Source organism: Vipera berus (assembly GCF_964194415.1).
Source record: "Vipera berus genome assembly, chromosome: 2".
NCBI lineage: Eukaryota > Metazoa > Chordata > Lepidosauria > Squamata > Viperidae > Vipera > Vipera berus.
The window spans coordinates 284904965-284928145 of NC_138203.1; the positions used below are offsets into that span (position 1 = coordinate 284904965).

At 47.2% G+C, this 23181-nt stretch overlaps 1 protein-coding gene across 1 annotated transcript; it reads right to left on the minus strand.

The window, feature by feature from the left end:
- Positions 1–960: 960 nt before the first annotated feature.
- On the minus strand, positions 961–21881 carry LOC308661240 (patr class I histocompatibility antigen, B-1 alpha chain-like). The gene is made up of 6 exons (XM_081316153.1): positions 21787–21881; positions 19642–19917; positions 18754–19029; positions 3099–3383; positions 1791–1880; positions 961–1282 (listed from the first exon to the last, which is right to left on the minus strand). The coding sequence occupies exons 1-6, from the start codon at positions 21848–21850 to the stop codon at positions 1242–1244; spliced, it is 1032 nt and encodes a 343-aa protein (XP_081172279.1). The 5' UTR covers positions 21851–21881; the 3' UTR covers positions 961–1241.
- Positions 21882–23181: the final 1300 nt, after the last annotated feature.

Consider the following 23181-nt stretch of genomic DNA (forward strand, 5'->3'; position numbering starts at 1 on the left):
AAATAAATTGTATTCTCTCTTGCCTTTTCTCCTTAAAGTTACCATTATGTTAAACTATCTTCTTATGAAAACTTTGCTTGCATCCCAAGCTCTTCTTCCAGGTGCTCCTTGACTTATGACCGCTAAAGTCTTTGAACATTTGTCATTCAGCAATTGAGGCATCATGTGACCAGTGGTCATTAAGCAAGACATCACACGACTGCGACTTTCCTTGCTGGCAATCTTGAGACCGCAGGACAGGTGTAATTTGCCATTTCTGTCTCGGTGCCAAGAAAGCTTCCTAGTTGTGTCCACGGAGCAAAAGGAGACCTTCACCTCAGCTGGAAGGAAATGGGTTGGTAGCAAGGTGGGCAGTGGTGGGATTCAGCCGGTTCGCACCACCGCAGTTAGTTTTTTGTTGCCCAGGCCCAGAATGGACTGCTAGAAGCAGAATCCACACAGAGAACCGGTTGTTCACATATTTGAATCCCACCACTGAATGGGGGGGCTATTTGGATCCATAAATCATCTTTATAGGGAGGGGAAGAAAGACAGAGGAGTGTGTGTGTGTGTGTTTGTGTGAAAGGAAGCCAAGGAAACCTTTGCTGTTGCCCCACCTTGTTCCCTGGCCCCATCTGCTCGCTCTGGATGCCCAAGACCGAATTCACCCCACGTCTCCTGGGAAAACAAAATCTCAGTCATCCCCTCCTGACTTCCTCAGGTCTCCTCTCTCTGGATGATTTGCTCCTCAGATTCCCTAGCAAAATTGTCCCAAACTATCCAAGTAAATTCTGGTTTCATCAGACCCAGACCCAGAAGGAGCGCAACCTACAGAGGGCTCCAAACTCTCTTGTTCCAATCAGTTCATACTTGGAGAGCCTTTGTGGGGGGAGACCAAGAGGAGATCCAGCTGGCATCTATTCTTTTCCTCTCAAAATGCCTCCTTCTGATCATGTGGTGGCCGAGCTTTTCCTTTCCACCTTCTTGGAAAACAGAACAGCGTCTCAGTCAGAGGGATCTTGCACCCAGCTGGGTCATCTCACCATCTGGAGGTTCCTGGTCCCAGATGTTTCTCCTTGGGGTCTCCATTCCCAAGAATAGCCTGGCGGTAATGAAAAGGGGCCCTTTTCACACAGCTTAGTTCTTGAGAGGAAGAGGAAGACAGCACAGTTCTTCATAAGCTTCTTTTGTGCTTGGACACCCATACACACATTGCCTCTGATTCTCGCTCTGAATTGGAGCTCACGTGTAAGGAGGTCAAATCACTCACTGGATGCTGCTCTGTAGCCTTCTTGACGCTTGTCTGCAAGGACAAAAACCAGTGAAAGCTTGAAAGATCCCACCAGAGATCATCCAGTCTCTCCTTCTGTATGCAGGAGAGCCCCAGGAGAGGTTTTCACACTTGTCTAGCCACAACCTGTCTTGGCCACTCTTATTAACAGCCACAGGAAGGTCTTCAGACTTAACCACCCGGTTTGCCCCAAGGGAGACCTGCTGCCTCCGAGATGGACGGAGGGGAACTGGGGGAAACAGCAGCAGCAGCCGGGAGGGGAGGAAGGTTTTCATGGAAATCCTTCTCTGCTGCTCTTGAAAGGGTCAGAACTGGGATGCCTCTTCCCAACTCAGGAGAAGACGGAACTGTCCCAACTCAAACTCAAGACTGGAGTCCCAGAAAGAGGCCGGGATCTCAGGTGCTCCCCAGGAGAGCTGGGAAAACAGGAGAGGAGAAAGCCCAGAACAAGCTCCCCAAAGGGGGAGAATTGGGAGGAACCTCCCCATCTTCCTTCCATCACCCAGAAAAAGATACTTACTGAGGAACGCCAAGATCCCAACAATCACACACACCAGGAGAAGTCCAGCCACAACGCAGCCGAGGATGACCCCCAGGTTGGATATTGGTTCTGAATTGGGAAGAAGAGCCGATTGTTGAAGGAGAACCTCAAGCAATCATCCCAATTGGGGAAGGACCTAACACAGCCAAAGGACTGGGAATCCGCCAGCTTAAAAAGGGTTCCTCTTCGTGTCCTCTTTGTTCTTTTTAAGAGGCTGCCCCAATTTGTCATGACTCTGGGTGCAACTGGGCAGCTCTGTATGCTATCGTTTTTCTTCAGCTTCAGTATTTGCGTTTTATTATTTAAAGTAAAAGCGTTCGTGTCGCCTGCCTTTTTTTTAAGTATGCAGTTTCATTATCTTTTTTAAGATTGGTCTTCCGCCACCGTTCTTTCCTCAAGACTAAAACACGGCTGATTCCTGTCTAGACATATGCTGAGGATTCAGTTGCCAGACCCTGATCAGCCTTGTTGCTTTACTGTGTAACTCTTCCAATTGTTGTGAATCTGCATTAATGGGTGTTGCCCAGAACTGGATGTCCTCCTTGAGGCAAGGTCTGATCATAGCAGAAGAGAGGGAGACTATTCCCTTGATCCTTTGGAAGTCATTTTTTATTTGGGCAGCCAAAAATCCCACATTCCTTCTCTTAAGGTACTTTGTGCTTCTGGCTCATATTCCGTTTCCCATCAAGCCAAATATCGCCCACCCAATACTTGCACTTCAGATGTTTATATCGTAAGTGAAGAATGTCACACTTAGAATCCTACACTTGGAAGGAAGGAACCTAAGAGGTCATCCTGTCTAACCCCCTGCTTGGTGCAGAATTGCCACGTTAGCCCTCAGATCAGCCACTCTCGGCATTTCCTGAAATCGGCCACAGTTCATCCATTTTAATCAAATGTGGCATTCAGAAAAGGGGCTACCAGATTCCTCTTCATTTGTATATTTTGGGGCTTCTAAATGAAAGCAAATTGGTTTCTGGGGCTCAGCAAAATTGCTGCTTTTCTGCTGGAGGCAGGAAATGGGAGAAAGAAAGTCTAAGAGAGGATCGAAGAGGATTTCATCAGGATCGGTCAACTCTTGTGATGGGATCTGTTGCTTCCCTTAAATCACCTGAAGCCAGTTCTATGGTCTGCTCCCTGTAGCTTCACCAACCTCAAACACTGGAAAAACCAATTGCTTAAAGGTCAGGTATGGTCACAGCTGGACACATCTGGAGGTCAGATTCCTCTCCCACATCCCTCCAGCCTACCAAAGAGCCCAACCCATCCCTCCCTGCAGCCTCTCACCTTCCAGGGCCACGTCCAGAGGCTCCTCCAGGCCGTCGTGCTCCACATGGCACCGATAGCGGCCCCTCTCTCTGGGATTGATCCGGATGCTGAGCCAGGCGTGGAAGGTCCCATCCGCATTGGGGGCCACGGAGCCACGGAGGGTGTCCTGCAGCCAGACCTCCCCGTCCCTCTTCCAGGAGGCATCAATCTCCCTGGGGTAGAAGCCATCCAGGCGGCAGACGTGCGTCTCCATGCCATCCTCCACCTCCTTTGTTCTGCTGCTCACGGTCACTTCTGGGGGCTCTGCAGAAACGGCACCCCCAGAATTAACTGTGAGCCCCTCCAGAGCCTGGAAGGTGGGTGGGAAACTTGGAGGGGCAGGAAAGTCTCCCACTACTTCCCACTCCACACCTGCAGTGTCTCCAAGAGTTTTAGGAAATGCTCCAGATCTGGAAAATGCTCAACCACAAGGACTCCTGATTCTGAGTCCTTCCCAGGGACTCAGCCTGAAAAGCCTCCAGCAAGAAATTGAGGGTCCAAAGAAATTCCTCTCTGGCTGCTTTGAACTCTGAGTGATCTTGGATTGTTTCCTTCAGGGTAAGGAAATTGGAGCTGCTCTGATAAAGAAATGAGCCCAATAATAGACACTGACCAACAAATCAGAAAAGACAAATTTTAAACTCACGAATCAGAAATGACAGTTTTGGAAACCATGAAAGGGTATAAGAACTCAGGTTCGAGGACCATCCTAGCTAGCTAGCCAGGGATTCATACTGAATTGTCACTAAACTTTAACCTCCGTGATTAAACCTTTTTCCAGGAGATGGCTTCATATTCTATTTGTTCTCCTCTGTTCTGTACCAGCCTCCTACCGGCCCTGCAGAAAAGGCAGGGACAACCCCTTTTACAAGAAGGCAAGAGGCTGGAATTACGCCTGCCAAATTTATTGCTACAAAAACAAATAGAACAAGACACGAACCAAGAAACAGGAGCTTTTCAAGCGGTTGCCTTCAGCAAACCAGCCCTCCCACGCATTCCTCCTTAAATACAGTTCAGGGCGTGGCTTCTCTCTGCCTCCTTCCGAGGAGCCCCATTGCCTTCCTCTGTTTACTCCTGATTGACTGCCTCCTGCGTCGGGCGTCCTTGAACAGGGCCAGCTGTGGGTCATCTTCATCCACGCTGTCAGGCTCACACAGCTGGGTCTGCGTCGTGACCAGGTGAGAGGGGCCTGGCTGAGGGCTCTCATCAAGCTGTCCAACCCCCTCAGCAAGCTCTTCAACACCCCCCTCCCCCTCCTCCTCTGAGTCGTCCGACCCAACTGCCGAACCCACAGGCTGACCCTGAATCACAACATCCTCTGCGCTGCTTGTGAGAATCCCGGCTGGAACAGCCTGAATGGGGGAATTCCTCCCATCAACAGGAAAAGATTATACTCTGAGCCCCCCCCCTTGTAGGATGAGGGGGTGCTCCTGAAGGTGGGGAGGGGGTTGTTTTGAGGAAAGACTAAGTCAGAATAGAAGGAACCTGTTTGAGGTTTAACAGAAAGATCCACAGAAACTTTGGGAAGAAAAGAACCTTGGCCTTTTTTGCCCAATTGGGGCCCTGAAGATGTGTTATTAATGGTAGAAGTAGAGCCCTCTAGTGGTGGGCGTGGGAGATGCACCATCAGGTGCATGGCAGGGAAGAAGCCCCCTGTGGGATGTGGCGAGAAGGAGAGTTACAGTAGTGGCCAAAATTGTGGAGACCTTTTGAGAAAAGTGTACAGTAGAAATGTCACCTTTGGTTAAGTTTCCACCCATTTTTCTTCTAATTTCTTTATAATTGCAGCCTTGTTCACTTAATAATTCTATTTTACATCGCTTTCTGGGCGACCAGCCAACTCTTTGCACCATTACTTTAATTTTATTACGTTTTACAAGCTCACTAAATGAAAGAACACAAAAAAACCCCAACCAACTTGATAGCGATCACATAACACACTGACAAACATCCTCCTCTCAGCTTCAAACCATGACATCAATAATTGAATCCTACTGTGATCTGATTGGCTCATTGCCAAAATAAGATGACACCTGATTGGCTTTCAAAACACTCACGCTCATTGGCTACAATCAGATGAAGGAAAGCTACCTGATATTAACCTAAACAAGTTGTGCTTCCTGTCAATGCTGCAAACATTGACATGTTTTCCCACTGACAATATAAGAGACAGCCTGTTATTTTAATTGCTTCATTTGGGAGGGAGGAATCACCCGGAAGTTGTGATAAGATTGCAAAAACCCACATACAGAATGGGAAGTGAAACCTCATTATCTAATTGGATAATGTGATTTATGACATGTAGATAAGGGCGGGGATTGTGTGTGTGTTATGATGGGTTTGGGGGGGAGGAGATTTCAGATTCTGGCATCCCTCCATGAGTGCCGATGTTTTGTTTCATTACTAAGACTTTTTAGATAAATAATACGCCTGCAATTTGTTTGATTTGTCTCACTCTTCGGAACCATGACATCATGCCAGAATCTTTCCTTTCAAAGGGGGGTCCTGACCCCCTGCTGCTGTCTCCGGTAAGAGAGATAAGCTGGCAAAGATTCAGGGAAGAATCCTCAAGATGGAAAATGAAAGCCTGGTTGCTGGCGAAACGTCTGAAGAGGAATTAATACATACATAGTATTCTGTGGGAAGATGAATTTGGGCCGATCTCCAAATTTCAGCAGATAACTGAGCTTATCTTGTCATCAAGCTGGAACCACTCCAGTAGAGAATACGAAGGCCAGACTGTGCGGCAAGAGGCCCCAAAAGCAGAATGGGGAGATGTCAAATCATCAGCCATTGAGAATCTGGGTGAGTGGAAAATCCTGTCTGCAGATCACACTGCCTGCCAGACCCAGGAGCCCCCTGCCAAGCCCTCCAGACCCATAAAGACAGAGGACCCCAGCCTGGGGCCTCTGCAGCAATGGGAGGTTAGGAAGCCCCCAGAAGTGAAAGGCCAACAACCTCTGAGCTTGCCCCAGCTAATAGAAGCCTTGCAACAGCTGGGAGTGGTGCAGAAGCCTGGAGATCAGGAGCTGGTGGGAGGACAACAGCAAGGGTGGCAGCAGCAGGACCCAAACATGCAATCCCTGAATGTACAGAAGGACCAGTGGAGCCAACAGCAGTGGGGCCCTGGCAGCCATTAAATCAGCAACCAGAGTGGGGCCAGCAGCGACTGGAGACACAACAGCAATGGGGGCCCCAGCAACCATTTAACCAACAACCAGGGTGGGGCCAGCGGCAATGGGGACCCCAGCAACCAATGATGAACCCACCCTTCAGAGCAACCTTCGAGGGGGACCCAGAGAAATGGATTTTCTTCCTCAACCACGTACGCTCTCATTTGAATAGCTGGGCCCATCTCTACATGGACCCAGGTGCTATGGTTGATGTGATTGCGTGCAGCCTAGAGGGAGAAGCATCCGAATGGTTGAACAGTTTATATAACAAGCAAGCCCCTGACTTGAAGGACCCCCTCCTTTTCCTCCTAGGGCTGAGGGAAAGATTTGAGGACCCATCCATCGCCCTTAAAGCGGAAGAGCATATTCACAAGATAAAACAAGCTGGCCGGCCTGCCCTGCAGTACGTGCGGGAGTTTCGAGAGCTGGCTGGTCAGATAGAGAGATGGCCTGAGCAATCCATAATTCATCTTTTTAGAGAAGGGTTAGATCAGGGCTTTTCAACCTTTTCACCCATTGTACCACTTTCAGGATATGGCAACATCCGAGTACCACCAGTCACCTAGCAAGGTGTCAAAAACATGATAACCAAAAAAAAAAGTGATGAAGTACAGGTACTCCTCAACTTACAACAGTTCGCTTAGTGACTGTTCGAGGTTAAAATGGCACTGAAAAAAGTGTCCCCCAAGTTACAGCTGAGCAAGACACCTACCTGCCCGCCTGCCCGGCGGCACTCTTCCTCCTGTCCAAGGTTTTCATTGTTGTGAGAATTTCTGTTGAGGATTGGCAGCGGGGGTGGGGTGGGGGATGTTTGGTTTTTATTCCCCCCGTCTGCTGGGTGGTTCCAGCAGGTTTTGGACACTTCACATGACCCTGGGACACTGTGACTGTCATAAATATGAATTAGTTGCCAAGCATCTGAATGTAAATCACAAGACCCTGGAGATGCTGCAACATTCCAGCTGATCGGCGCTTCTGAGCTCAGCAGAAGTGCCAGGATTGGCACCAAGCTCCAGCTGGAGCCTGGCGCTGATCCTGGTGCTTCTGCTAAGCCCTGAGAGCCCTGCAGCTCCAGCCATCTCTCGCTCAGGCTTGTGAGGTGCTGCCACCGGTTCAGCTCATTCCCCTCGCCCGCTGCCACTTTTCTAGAATGGTCATGTACCACCTGCCAGGTGCCAATGTACCACAGGTGGTACCCGTACCACTGGTTGAAAAGCCCTGGGTTAGATGACTACCTTTCGCTGGCATGTATCTACCGAGCTGTGCCTGACCAACTGCATGAATGGTACCAGGCAGCAGTGAAATTAGAAGTTTAGCTCACCCGCTGTAAGAAGCCTCTCCTACCTGAACCCGAGCCAAGGTCAGAACAACCTGAATGGCACTCACCCCCATGAAGATCTCCAACTACTGTGAGGGCTGAAAGACCCAAGCCACCTGTAGACCCGGCAATTAAGTGTTTCCGATGCGGACAGAAGAGACATCGAGCAGCGAAATACCCAGTCCCCTTCCCCCAACAGCAGAACAGACCAGGACCAGCAGTGAGAAAGAAACCTGAAAAGCGGCTAAAGGGAGAGAAATCCAACCGGATGACACTGTTCTGTACCAGCCTGCTACCGGCCTTGCAGAAAAGGCAACCCCTTTACAGACGGCAAGAGGCTGGAATACGTCTGCCAAATTTATTACAAAAACAAACAAAACATGAAACAAGATACCGGAGCTTTGAACCTCTATCGGAGCGGTTGCTTTCAGCAAACCAGCCCTCCCCCAAACACTCCCTTTATAAGAGTTCAGGGCGTGGCCTCTCTTTGCCTCCTTCCGAGAAGTCCCACAGCCTTTCTCTGCTTGCTCCTACTTGACTGCCTCCTGCGTCGGGCGTCCTTGAACAGGGCCAGCTGTGGGTCATCTTCATCCACACTGTCAGGCTCACACAGCTGGGTCTCCACCAAGTAGGAGGGGCCTGGCTGGGGGCTCTGCGGAGCCTCCAAGCCATCATCAGCAAGTTCTTCAACACCCCCCTCCTCCCCCTTGTCTGAGTCATCCGACCCAACTGCCGAACCCACAGGCTGACCCTGAATCACAACAGACACAGGAACCTGTTGTCCAGGTCACATCCACCACACAGGAGGACGCCGGAACTCAGACTGGATCCACCCCAGTTCTGCCCTCTTTCAACAGTGATGACGAAGGGGAGAATGACCAGATGGTGAGTCCACGCATCCTACCCTTTTTATTGCCTGCTAAACTCATAATCCCTAAATCAGGGGCACAAGTAGACCTGAAAGTGCTAGTCGATACTGGCTGCTCCCAATGCATCATTAGCCTGTCATGTGCCTTGAAACTGGGCATACGGGCCAAGCCGCTCTCCAAACCTGTAAGGTTCAAGCAAGCTGATGGCTCCCTAATGGGAGGGACTTTAGTCACGCAATTAATGGCGCCCTTATGCCTGGAAATAGGTGAGCACTGGGAGTTTATTCACTTCCTAGTAGCTCCAAAGATGTCTGAGACTGATCCTAGGACTAGCCTGACTAGAGAAATGGAAGCCGTTTATCTGGTGGGAAAAAGGAATGAGAACTGTGAGATTACCCATAGGGCCCGATCCCCCCCATTGATTCAACAGATGTTACAGGAGATTTTAGCCCACCCAATAAGCAAGCGCACATGGCTGCCTTATGATCACCTGGCAAGCCACTCATCCCCAGCGAGTACCAGGATCTAGCGGAGGCATTTAATGAATGTGATACCTTGGCTCCTCACCGTCCCAATGATTGTTACAACAAACTGTTACCAGGGGTCAAACTCTCCGGACCAAGAATGTATGCTATGTCCCCGCTTGAAATGGAGGAGATGCATTGGATACAAACCTAGCAAGGGGATTCATCAAACAGGCCAAGTCTACTGTGGGAGCCCTTGTGTTGTTCAAAGAGAAAAAAGTTTGGTCTCTACATCTCATTGTATTGTTATTTTAAATACCTTGTGAACCGCCCTGAGTCCTACGGGAGAAGGGCAGTATATAAGTCTGATAAAGATAAAGATAAAAATAAAGATAAAGATCTCTGCATTGACTATAAAGGCCTGAACGTGGTGAGTATGGAAAATACATACCGTCTCCCCCTCCTGAAAGACTTACTAACCCACCTGGTGAAGGGGAGTGTCTTTACCAAGTTAGACCTGAGAGAAGCATATTACCGGGTAAGAATAAAGGAGGGGGAAGAGTGGGAAATGTCCTTCAACTGCCCCTTGGGAAGCTACCAATTCAAAGTCATCCCATTTGGACTGCAGGGCCCCCCAGCAGTATTTATGCAGTTGATTAATGAGGTCCTACATGAACATTTATACAAAGGGGTTCTGGTGTAACTTGATGATATTCTGATATACAGTACGAATATGACTGATCACATAAGACTGGTCAGAGAAGTGTTAAAGAAACTATTGAATGCCAAACTTTATGTCAAATTGTCGAAATGTGAATTTCACCAAGCCCGATTAGATTATCTCATCTATAGAATTTCCGATGAGGGCATCAAAATGGACCCAGCCAAAGTGAAAACTATAATTGAATGGCAGCCCCAAAGACTTGCAAACAGCTCCAAAGCTTCCGAGGGTTTGCTAATTTCTACCGTCAATTCATTCCCTCTTTTGCCGAGATTGCTCTACCCCTTACAGAACTACTCAAAACGGGCAAGGGAGGGGGAAAACTGCAACCTGGCCAGCCACCAGCATGGACTATGAGTTGTCAGAAAGCTTTTGAGAATTTAAAAAGACTTTGTGGCTGAACTGGTTGTAAAGAACCCCTGCCCCGGGGAGCCCTTTGTAATTCAAGCAAATGCCAGCGACATGGCAGTCGGAGCTGTGTTACGACAAAAGAATAAAAGTGGAGTCCTACAACCTTGTGCCTATACCTCTAAGAAATTCACGGAAGGCGAAAGGAGATGGGCAGTCTGGGAGTAGGAGGCCTTCACAATTAGGTGGGGGCTATTAACAGGCTCCGGCTCAACCTGGCCAAGACTGAGTGGCTTTATGTACCGGCATCTCGACTTGTCCAAGAGGTTCCATCTTTGGTTATAGGAGGAGAGGTGTTACCTCCCGTTGATAGGGCATGCAATTTAGGCATCCTCCTGGACTCAGGACTCAGTTTTGAAGATCATATTGGAGTCATGGCCAGGGGGGCATTTGCCCAGGTTCGCCTGGTGTGCCAGTTGCGCCCCTATCTGGACCGAGATGCCCTACGTACGGTCACTCATGCACTCGTTACCTCCCGGGTGGATTACTGCAATGCTCTCTACATGGGGCTGCCCTTGAAGACCACCTGGAGGCTCCAGCTGGTGCAGAATGCGGCCGCGCGGGTAGTGATGAGAGCATCCCGATACTCCCATATTACACCCCTCCTGCGTGAGCTGCATTGGTTACTGGTTGTCTTCCGGGTGAGATTTAAGGTGCTGGTACTTACCTTTAAAGCCCTACATGGCCTAGGCCCAGGATATTTGCAGGACCGTCTACTGCCGGGAATGACTTCCCATCGCCCAGTGCGCTCGCACAGAGAGGGCCTCCTCCGGGTGCCGTCGACTAGACAATGTCGGCTGGTGACCCCAAGGGGGAGGGCCTTCTCTGTGGGAGCGCCAGCCCTGTGGAACCAACTCCCCCTTGAGCTTCGGATGGCCCCGGATCTCCGGTCCTTTCGCCGCGACCTCAAAGCTTTCCTTTTTCATCAGGCTGACCTGGACTGACGACGGGTTTTTAAAATGTTTTTAATTTTTAATTGTTTAGTTAATTTATTTTGGGGCTGTTATTTAATTTCTTTTAACTTTTGTATTGTCTGTTTTTATTGTTGTTAGCCGCCCTGAGTCCTTCGGGAGATAGGGCGGCATATAAGTCCCAAAAATAAATAAATAAATAAAATAAATATTAAACTGGTGACACTATTTAGAAGGGAGCAAGGTGCCTTTTGAAGTATGGACAGATCACAAAAATTTAGATGCACTATAAACTCTCCTCAAATTGTCCCCAAAGCAAGTGCGATGGGCACAGTACTTTAACCATTTTAACTTTACTTTAAAGTACCTACCGGGAAGAAAAAACTTCCTAGCTGATGCGCTATCCCGACTGCCACAGTACAAAAGTGAATGCGAAGAGGTCTATGAGGCAATTATCCCCAGTTCACAACCTGCTGCACAACTCACGCCTCACAGAACCCCTAATCCTGATGACCCGGTAGTGAAGAAGATAAAACGAGAGCAATTTACTGATCAATGGTTCAGAGATAATCAATCCTCCCTAACATGCAGGGATGGATTGGCATACATGGGGGGGAAATTGTATCTACCTAAAACCCTCCGTCTCAATGCTCTCAGACATAGCCATGATATAAAACAGGCTGGACACTTCAGATATTTAAAAACTCTACACCTCATCCACCGGCAATTTTGGTGGCCAGGGCTAAAATGAGATGTGGAAAACTATGTCAAGAGTTGTATCATATGTGCCACCATGAAAAGAATTCCAGGGAAAACCCCTGGGCTACTGCTGTCGGTAGCAGACCCTTCCCGACCATGGGAAGAATTAGCTATGGACTTTATTGTAGACCTACCCAACAGTAGAGGAAATACAGTCATCTGGACTGTGATAGATCTGTTTTCAAAGCAGGCTCACTTTATCGCCTGTAAAGGACTCCCATCTGCACAACGATTGACTAAATTGTTCCTGAAACATATCTACCAACTGCATGGCGCCCCTAAGCAAATAATTTCCGATAGAGGAGTACAGTTCACAGCGAAATTTTGGAGGAATTTCCTTAAATTAATTGGATCATCTCAAGGCTTATCATCTGCTTTTCATCCAGCTTCCAATGGGGCTGCAGAATCCGCTAACAAAATGGTGGAGCAATACCTCAGATGCTGTTTCCTACCAACAGACAAACTGGACTGACCTCCTCCCCTTCGATGAGGTGGCCTACAATAATTCTGTTCACAGCAGCACTGGCTACATGCCTTTCAGAGTAGCCACAGGAAAAGAGTTCAGCCTGATGCTTGACTATCCTCAGTTGCCCTCTGCTTCCCAGACACTTGATCAATGGGTGAGGGGGTGGGAAGAGGATTGGAGAAACACAAAAACGGCATTAAAAGACTTCTGAGACTTATAAAAAACAAGCTGATAAAAAGAGGGCTCCCCAAAGAACATTCCAAGTGGGGGAGAAGGTTTATATGTCAACTAAATATTTACGTCTCAAATTACCCAGCAAGAAACTGGGACCGAAATTCTTGGGGCCTTTCCCCATTGTGAAAATCATCAACCCGGTCACAGTAAGATTGAAACTCCCCAGACTTTTGGGAAAAATTCACCTGGTGTACCATTGTAGCTTACTGAAACCTTTTCGAGCCTCCACTAAGACCTCCCCCTAAGAAAGCACTTGGACCCCTCATAGTAGCGGGTCAGACCCTTTATGAAGTGAAACATATTCTTGACTCTAGAATTTTTAAGGGAAAATTGCAGTACCTAGTACAATGGAAGGGATACCCATTGTCTGAAGCCATTTGGGTGAAATCTAGCAATGTGACAGACTTATCAAAAAGTTTTATGAAAAACATCCCAACAATCCAAAAGCCAGCCCCTAGTGTGTTTGTTTACATTACAGGATCTGTTCTTTTGTAAGGGGGGCCGGATGTCAATGCTGCAAACATTGACATGTTTTTGCACTGACAATATAAGAGACAGCCTGTTATTTTAATTGCTTCATTTGGGAGGAAGGAATCACCTGGAAGTTGTGATAAGATTGCAAAAACCCGCGTACAGAATGGGAAGTGAAACCTCATATGTAAATATAATTGGATAATGTGATTTATGACGTGTAGATAAGGGCGGGGATTGTGTGTGTGTTATGATGGGTTTGGGGGGAGGAGATTTCAGATTCTGGCATCCCTCCATGAGTGCCAGTGTTTTGTTTCATTACTAAGACTTTTTAGATAAATAATATGCCTGCAATTTGTTTGTCTCATTCATCGGAACCATGACACCTCCTTTTTCTGCTTAATTGGCTATAACTTTTCATAGAATACAGCACAGATAATTGAACAAACTTTGTTCCATTACGTTCTTGATTAACTTATCTTTCCATTGATATATAATTTTATGGTACTACTCCAAAAAAAGTGGTGTTATTAGCCATCAAACCTCAAAAATACACTTTTCCCAAGAGGTTTCCGCAATTTTGGCCACTATGGTAATGGGGGAAATTAATGGTGCCCCTCACACTTGACTGCAGTTTGGCTAATGGGGGTTTCACTGAAGAACCCCAAGTGTTCCTATTGCCTCACTGTGGGCCGTGAACAGTGTTAGGCATATGGTGTTAGCCTACAATGTTGGGTTGAAAATATATTAACCATAATGCTATGTCTTTAAGTTGTTAATTGGCCAATGGGTGTGTAAGTGTTCTCATGGCCATAAGAGGAAGCTAGGAACGTAGCTTCTCTCTCTCTCTGAATTCACTGATCTCTACTGTTACTGTTTTTGCTCTGCTGTTGGTTTACTACTGTTGTAACCTAAACTGTGTATTGACCTCTGGACCGGTAAGAAGACTTTGTAGTTTGGATTACTCCTTGGACTGTTGCTATTGTGTATGACTTGGACTGTTTATTTTTGACTGTGCATTTTTGTTCTTACACCACCTTAAAGTAAACTACTTTTTGTTTTTATAACTCAGTGTATTCTTGTGTGACTTTTACTGCTCTCAGTGCCCTTCCTTGTCTGTGCAACTCTTTGGTAGCACAAGGAGACCTCTGCACAATAAATTCCTTAACACTGGTTATGGGCCCAGGCCTGTACTGAGAGTTAGTACACACAGTATTCCTAGCTGAGTTTGTATTTGGTGTAAAATGGCACAGGAACTGTTGTCAGGCATCTCCTGGATAACCCGGTTGGATGGGACAAACTATGTTTCCTGGTCCACAAAATGCTGCTTGCTTTTGCGCAAGGAAGGACTATGGGCTGTTGTAAATAACCCACCAGATACTACTGCTTGGGATCCAGATGATGAAGAGGATGCAAAGAAGTTAGACAACTTTAAACGTAGCAATGAGAAAGCTCTTTGCATTATTGGACTAACACTGAATGACCAGCAGCTTGTCCATATTCGTGGTGAGGAGTCTGCTGCTAGGTGTTGGGGCGTTTTGCGAAGGCTTTATGTTCGTGACAGTGTGGGTGCACATATACACCTTACACGTAAGCTGTTTAGGGCTCGTTTGCAGAAGAATGGAGATATGCTGACCCATTTAAATTACATGAAGGCAACTTTTCAAGAGCTTCATGAAAAGGAGCTGATTTTTTCAGAGTTGCATCAGGTCTACATTATTCTGTCATCTTTGGATGAGAGTTATGATGGATATGTTTCTTCTTTGGAAGTCCTGACCAGAGAGGAACTGACATTGACTAACATTACTGGGAGACTGCTGGAAGAGTCCAGAAGGAGGCGTGACAGAGACCAGCTGAGAGAGACACAGCCACGAGAGAAGCAGCAATTCACCACTGCTTACAACGTCAAGAAATGTTATTCTTGTGGGGCTAGAGGGCATATAGCCAAATTCTGTAGAAAGGGTAAAAAACAGAATGTGAATAGCAGTGGGAAGGCTAAGAAGGGCATTGGTTTGGCTATTTCTGGTGAACCAACATCCAGAAACAATGAATTGTGGGTTGTTGATAGTGGGGCTTCACAATGCATTACTAAAGTGAAAAAGAGGTTTGTTAATATGAAAAACAGCAACCAATATGTTTCACTAGCAAACGGTTGGAGGATGAAGGCCTCTGGTGAAGGTAATTCCTATTGTCCATGCATTGATGAACAGTTACCTATGTTATATATACCTAAGCTAAGATTCAACCTGTTATCTGTAAGGGAATTGGTTAAGGTTGGGTTTGTGGTAACATTCAGAGGGGAGCAATGCACTATTGAGAGGAATGGAACCTGTGTAACTGCTAATTTGAAAAATGGTTTATTCGTTCTCACAAGTAACCAGGTTAGTACAGTTAAAGCTAACTCAATATGTGAGAACAAGAAGCCACATGATGAATGTATACATTTATTGCATAGGCGGTTAGGGCATGTAAACTTTAACTCACTACGTAAAACAGTGGAATTAGTAGAGGGAGTTAAACTGAAGCCATGTAGTAAGTATTTGAATTGCAATGCCTGTAATCAGGAAAAGAGTAAGGCAACTCCTGTAAACAGGTTAAACGGCTTCAAAACAACTGTTCCTTTGGAAGTTGTGTTTGCTGATTTAATTGGACCCATGAAACCAAGTTTAGGAGGGTCATGTTATATTTTAAGTATATTGGACCACTACTCTCGTTATGGTTTTTGTTATCTGCTTAAGTCAAAGGCAGATACTTTCCAACAATTTGCAAACTGGCTGAAGTTCGTGGAGAGAAAAACAAAGAGAAAGGTTCAGTGCATAATTACTGATAATGGTACTGAATTTACAAATAAGCGTTTTGTTGATATGTTAGAATCTGCTGGCATTGAGCATAAACATTCAGCCCCTTATAGGCCTCAACATAATGCATTTGTTGAGAGACGTGGGCAAACATTACAAGCCATGATTAGAACGATGTTAAGAGATTCTGGCTTAACAGATAGACTGTGGGGGGAGGCAGCAAAATGTGCAAACCATGTTCTGAATATAGTTGTTAATACTTCTACTGGTAAAATACCATATACAATATGGCATGGTAGAAGACCAAACCTTGATTACCTGCACACGTTTGGCACCCCAGCTTGGGTCCACATTCCTGCACAACTCAGGAGTAAAGGCCAACATAGGGCTAGGCAATTATACTTTGTAGGTTATGAAGCTAACCACAGATCCTATCGTTTCTGGGAACGAGGCACAACTAATGTATATAACAGTGCTAGTGCAAAATTCCTTGAGCACGTTGGTTGGGATAGGTTAGAGCAAGAAACTGTTAATACTGATCCTCTAGTGTTTGAGGACTCCTCTGATAACGTAACTAGTAATGATAATACATCTCCTGTAAATATAAAAGATGAAGAGGAGATAGGGGAGATAAAAGAGGAATCAGAGGAAGGAAAGGAGACAGAAATTCAAAGCCCTGTAATTCCTTGGCGTTCAATGCGTATCAGACATCCACCTGATCGCTATGAAGCTAGTATAGTATGTCAAGTTAGTGTAGAGCCATCTAACTATGATGAGATCAGGATGTATCCTGAAAAGGAACAGGCATCATGGAAAGCTGCAATGAACAGGGAGTTGAATTCTTTGCAGGATCTTAAGGTTTATGTGAAAGCAAAACTGCCACCTGGTGAGCAAGCTATAGGTTGTAAATGGATATATAAGTTAAAGAAAGGTGTAGACGGGACTGTAACCCATAAGGCACGTTTGGTTGCACAAGGTTTTGCCCAAACTACTGAGGATTATGACGAAGTGTTTGCACCCAGTCTAAGGGCGACTACTTTAAGAGCAGCTTTAGTATGGGCAGCTAAAAACCAATATATGGTTAACCATGTAGATGTTGAAACTGCATATCTACATGCTCCATTGCAACATACTATTTATTTAAGAATACCACCAGGATTGACCAGTGATAGAGACCATGATTGTTGGGAATTAAAGAAAAGCCTCTATGGATTGAAACAATCAGGCTATGAGTGTAATACATGTTTAGTTAATGAGTTAAGTGCAATAGGTTTTGTAGCCAGTAATGCTGATCCTTGTTTGTTTAGAAGAGAACACAACGGAGCATTATCTTTTCTTTTATTATTCACAGATGATATTGCAATAATAACAAAAACTGAGTTAGAAGCACAAACTATCATTTCAAGATTGCAAACTGAATTCACAATTAGAAATCTTGGGGAAATAAGCCACTATTTGGGGTTAGATATTGTGAAAACAAATAGGGGTTTTAAGATGTCACAAGCCAGTAAAATATCTCAGTTATTAAAGAGATACAATATGGAAATGTGTAAACCAGCAAAAACTCCGATGGCTATGGATTTTAAGGACACTAATGTTGAGAGTCCTGTATTTGATAAGACTATGTACCAATCTTTGATAGGAAGTCTTATGTATCTGAGTAATTGGACTAGACCTGATATTTCTTACTGTGTAAATCAATTAGCTAGGTACAACAATAATCCAACTGTTAGACACTGGCAATCAGCTAAACGAGTATTAAGGTATTTGAAGCAAACTATTCACTACTCGTTATATTTAGAGCCAAATCGTGAGTTAATCCTTACTGCATATGCAGATGCGAGTTTTGCCTCTGATTCAAACAGTCGTAAATCTACCTCAGGGTTGGCTGTAATGTTGGGTGATTCTTTAATTGGATGGAAGTCTATTAGACAAAAACACATAAGCTTATCTACAATGGAGGCTGAATTTTCATGTCTATCAGTGTTATGTACAGAACTGCTAGTGTACAAACAATTATTGTTAGATATGGGTTTAAATGTAAATGATCCATTCATTGTGTATGAGGACAATCAAGCTGCAATAAAGATGGCTAATAATGCTGCAGTAAGAACAAGATCTAAACATACTGATCTTCGTTATTTAAATGTCAGACAATGTGTCAAAGATAAATTAATACAGCTAGAGTATTGTTCATCTAATGTAAATATTGCTGACCATTTTACGAAGGTACAAAGTGCTGTGAAACACAATGCTAATTGTGAAAGAATGTGCATAAGATTGTAAGAGTTATATATTATTCTACCCAAAGGGGAGAATGTTAGGCATATGGTGTTAGCCTACAATGTTGGGTTGAAAATATATTAACCATAATGCTATGTCTTTAAGTTGTTAATTGGCCAATGGGTGTGTAAGTGTTCTCATGGCCATAAGAGGAAGCTAGGAACGTAGCTTCTCTCTCTCTCTGAATTCACTGATCTCTACTGTTACTGTTTTTGCTCTGCTGTTGGTTTACTACTGTTGTAACCTAAACTGTGTATTGACCTCTGGACCGGTAAGAAGACTTTGTAGTTTGGATTACTCCTTGGACTGTTGCTATTGTGTATGACTTGGACTGTTTATTTTTGACTGTGCATTTTTGTTCTTACACCACCTTAAAGTAAACTACTTTTTGTTTTTATAACTCAGTGTATTCTTGTGTGACTTTTACTGCTCTCAGTGCCCTTCCTTGTCTGTGCAACTCTTTGGTAGCACAAGGAGACCTCTGCACAATAAATTCATTAACAAACAGGACACCCCCAAGTGCTCTTCCTGCCTGATCCACCCAGACACCTGCCAGGCAGAGGCTGTGTTTCCTGCTCCACTGAATGGCGGCCTGGCAAGGGAAACTAAGCAGGGCTTCCCACGTCATGGGGAGGGGCTGGGAGGGGGAGGATTCCCTCCTGGGCAGTCCGACGGCAGACCAGGAGCCCAAAGGGGCCAAACGTGCACAAGAAATCCAACCATAAAGGAGGAAAGTCCGACCTGGATCCAGAGGCTCACCTGTCCTCAGCAGAGTCTCATTTCCATAGGACAGGTACTTCTCCAGCCACTCAATGCAGATTTCCTCCAGGTAGGCCTTCCTTCGCTGATTCAATCCTGGAATAGCATTCAATTTCCTCTGGGTGATCTGGGCCTGGGGGACGAGAGCTACCCAGGTGGGGATCTCCTTGTCAAAGGTGAGGAAGGTCTTCCCATCGTAGCCATACTGCCAAAATCCTCCTTTTCTCCCGTCAGTCTGGAGCTCACAGCCACACATCACCTGTATTATATGAAAGCCTGAAATAGGGACAAGATGATGGTTTGGGGAGTCAAGATAGACACAGGCCCCCTTCCCTGCAGGGACTTTGACACAGGCACTGACACCCCAGTTTCCTCCCTAGCAATCAAGGGAAAGGAAGCCCCCATCACTCCCTGCCCTTCTCCCCTCCCTTGACCTGTCTCCCTCCATTCCCCCCTCCCCAGGATGGAGCCCCCGAACCTCCCCAGGAAAAGGGAAGCTGGAAAAGCCAGCGGAGAATCCCGAGGGAGAATGAGAAAAGAATGAGTCGCAAAAGAAACAGAGGGATGGAGCCTCCTCCATCTTTCTTTCTGCTGTTCCTCTGTTGGGGAGACTCTTGGGGGGGAAAGAAGGGATCCCAGAGAGGGAACAGTTGCCTGAATCTGCAGCTCCAAAGATGTTTTTATTAACTGCAATTGGCAGAAAACATCAGCTATGAAGGCAATGACAAGCATATACTGATTTTTTAAAAAAGAATAAACATATTAAAAAAGTTTTTTTAAAATGTTGGGAAGCAGCCTTTCCCTTTGAAGGGACCCTCGTTTCTCCCCCCTCTGGTTCCTGGGGGAGGGGATTCTGGGGCAGGAGAAGCCACTGGACCCATCACTCACCTTCGCTCTTATTGTAGCGAGTCCTCGCAATCTCCAGGTTTTCTCTGGACGTCTCCTCATTGTCACGTTCTCTCTGGGTGTTCCTGTCCCAGTACTGGGGGTCCTCCTTCCCCACCTTCTCCACCCAGGAGACTCGAGGCTCCATCATCCTGCTCTTGCTGTCGTAGTGAACAAAGACCTGACCGTCCACATATCCCACAGCGACAAAATGGGGCAGCCCCTGACTGGGCTCCGAGATGGAGGAGTAGAAATACTTCAGGGAGAGTGAAGAGGCGCCTGGAAGGGACCCAGAGGGCCAGAGTTAGGGGGCTCCAGTCAAGGACCCTCATCCTATGGAGGCTCCAATCTGAGGCTTTGGGGGAAAGAAGGAGGAGAAGGAGAAGGAGAAGGAGGAGAAGGAGAAGAAGAAGAAGAAGAAGAAGAAGAAGAAGAAGAAGAAGAAGAAGAAGAAGAAGAAGAAGAAGAAGAAGAAGAAGAAGAAGAAGAAGAAGAAGAAGAAGAAGAAGAAGAAGAAGAAGAGGGAGGCGGAAGGAGGGAGTGACTGAGAGGGAAAGAAGCCACTTTTGGGAGGGCCTGAAGGGTTGGAGGACAAGGAAGGTAGGGTGAGAGAAAGGAGGGAAAGCTTGGGTCCCCCAAACTTTACCTGCCCCAATTGTGCCCTTCCCCCCTTCCATCAAACATCAAGGCCTTCCACAAAGCCTCTTCTGGATTGTTCAGTCTCTGCCCCAAGGAAGCTGCAGTGGCCCCACAGGGAAAATGGGCGATTCCACCCCCCAGAAGCTCAAAAGCAGCAGGAAAGCCCACCTGGTCACCCCAACTTTCCATTCACGGGGGGGGGAACATTCTTACTTCACTGAGGGCCAAAGTGGATTGTTAAGAGCTGCAGATTTGTGGGGTTTTATAAAACGAGGGAGGGAAAGGGGAATCCGGGTGAGACCAGAGGCCATGGGGCCCTTGGGGGAAACGCAAAAATGGAAAGGCAAAGGGGGGAGGGAAGGGAGCAGCAATAAAGCCACATAGCCCCCCACATCTTCCTCCTGTTTCCCACCACCACCACCCCGGCTGGAAAATTTCCTCTCCCGTCCCAGAGTTCATCCATCTGAGCAGGAATCGACTTTGAACCCGGGACTCAGAGGGGGCCTCACCCTCATTCCACAGAAAATCCCACAGGATATGGGGACCCTATGACCGTCATAAATATGAACCAGTGGCCAAGCATCCAAATCCTTCTCTCCTTCTGCCTCCAGCCCAGACTATCTAATCCTTCAGATCTGGAGAGTTTTGGAAATGGCTTTGGAAAAGCTGCTGCCTTGAAAGTTTCTCTGAGGAACAACAAGGGACACCCCAAGACCACCTATCCGGTTACTAAGGAATAAGAGTAAAATTTAAATCTTTTTGATTCTGCAAACTCTCCCATGCCTGGGGCTCCTGAAATGGAAGGAGGAGGATTTGGGGTGGAAAAATTCCCGCCTGTCCTAGAAAACAGCTCTGGGGATTTGGGGGTTTAGGATGGGGTGGGGGGTGGGGATCCAGGGGAAAGTGACAATCAATCAGGGGGATCTTTGGGAAGACATTTCAAGGAGCGCTTCTCTCCAGACTCTCCTCCTGCTGCATTCCCAGGACAGCCTTAACCCGAGGGCTCCGGGGCTCCAGCCTCCTTGTCTGCCAATACACGGAAGCGAGTCGAGAAACGAGCCGGGTCCTCCCAGCACCAGAAGCCACAAAGAGCCACCAAGCCCCGCCAAAGGCAGGAAGGAGGATCCAGGCGGAGGCGTTGTGCGAAGGCAGCCAGGAAGTTTCTGAGCTGACCCGGTCCCTGCAAAGGCCGCTTTCCCACAACCTCCACTTTGGGGGAGGGAAAGAACTGCGCTCGGGGGGCGCCCAGGTAGACTTGACTGATCTCTGGAGGGGCCTCGCTTGTCCTGATCCTAGAGGGGCTCTCCTGGGAGGGAGGGGGAGACGGCAAAGTCCCATCCACGCTTTGGGATCCCTTCTGAGAGGGGCCAGAGCAGGAACGGACTAGAGAGAGGACCGAATCAGGGTTCTCTTCCTGCAGGGAGGCAAGAGACAGAGAGAGATTCCCTGGATGGATTCCCACCAGGAGATAAAGGGGCCGAAACCCCCGACGCCCCCAAAGGGACTCACCGAGGCAGCTGTCCCGCAGAGCGACCCCCACCAACACCAGGAGCGACAGAGAGCGCAGCGCCATCCAGAAGTCGCAGGGAGAGAAAGAGGCGCTCCGGGTGACCAACAACGCAACGACCCAGAGCAAAAGCTGGTGATGATCCCAACCAGTAGGGAAAAAAAAAGCATGTCCGTGTCGTCATTGTTGCTAGGCAGACGTCCAGACGCAACCGGCTGGAAAGGCGTGGAAAGGAAAGCGAAAGTTCCATCAGGAAATCCCCTTCCAGGCATTCCGCCGCTTGGGGGGGGAGGGGCAGCTGGGAAAAGCGGGAGGGTTATCCCAGGTATTTCCCAAGCTCTTCTTTAAAAGCTCCAGTGTTGGAGCCCCCACAACCTCTGGAGGGAAGCCTTTCCGCTGATTAATGGTATCCTGATCTCCGCTCCTTCCGGCGCGATCTTAAAACCCACCTTTCTGAACAAGCCGGCCTGACCTGATGGGATGGGGTTGGGTTTTATAAATTGGTCTTAACTTTTAATCTGTACTAATTTATTACGGGCATTGCTGTTTAATTACTTTTTAATAATTTTTAATTTTTGTATCTTGTTTTTATTATGTATTGCCCTGTTCACCGCCCTGAGTCCTTCGGGAGAAGGGCGGTATACAAATTAAATAAATAAATAAATAAATAAATAAATAAATAAATAAATAAATAAATAAATAAATAAATAAATAAATAAATAAATAAATAAATAAATAAATAAATCCATGGTTAAGGCATTTCCTTCGGGGCAATGAGCTGGGGAGGGAGGAAGGGGGGAGAGACCCAACCCAGAATAAGCGCTCCTCTTCCCTTTCGTGCTTCCCCCCCCCCACCCGTTAACTCACCGCAGCAGCAGCCCCCCCCCCGCACCAAGGCCCCCAGCGCCGCCCCCAGGAGCAAGATGAGCGCCCAGCGCAGCCACATCGCCCTCCAGCTATCCACGGCTTTGCAGCTCCGCCGGATTTCTCCGCCACTTCCAAAGCGCGGGTCCTCGAGGAAAGAGAGATAACGGCGCTTTCGCTTTCCATCTCTTCCGGGCATGGCCCGAGGGGAGGGGGCTCCTAGAGAGAGAGAGACCCTGCCCAGAACACGCAGCGACGATCCCCTTCAGATGATCTTCAGCCACGTTTTCTGCGCAAACCACCCGGCTGTGCCTGTTGTGTGAAGGCAGCCACCGCGGTGCCCGCTACGTTCATCCTTCTTGCCAGGCCCCTCTCCGAGCGAGCCGCCTTCCGTTCCTGGCCCCCCCACCCCCCCACCCCCCCCCCAATCCCGAGGCCTCTGGGCGTCTTTTGGCAGAATCTGGTCCTGGTCGTAGCCGCCAATTGCTGTGCTTTAGGGTGCTTTCTGGTAGAGGACAGGAAGGCCTGGAGGA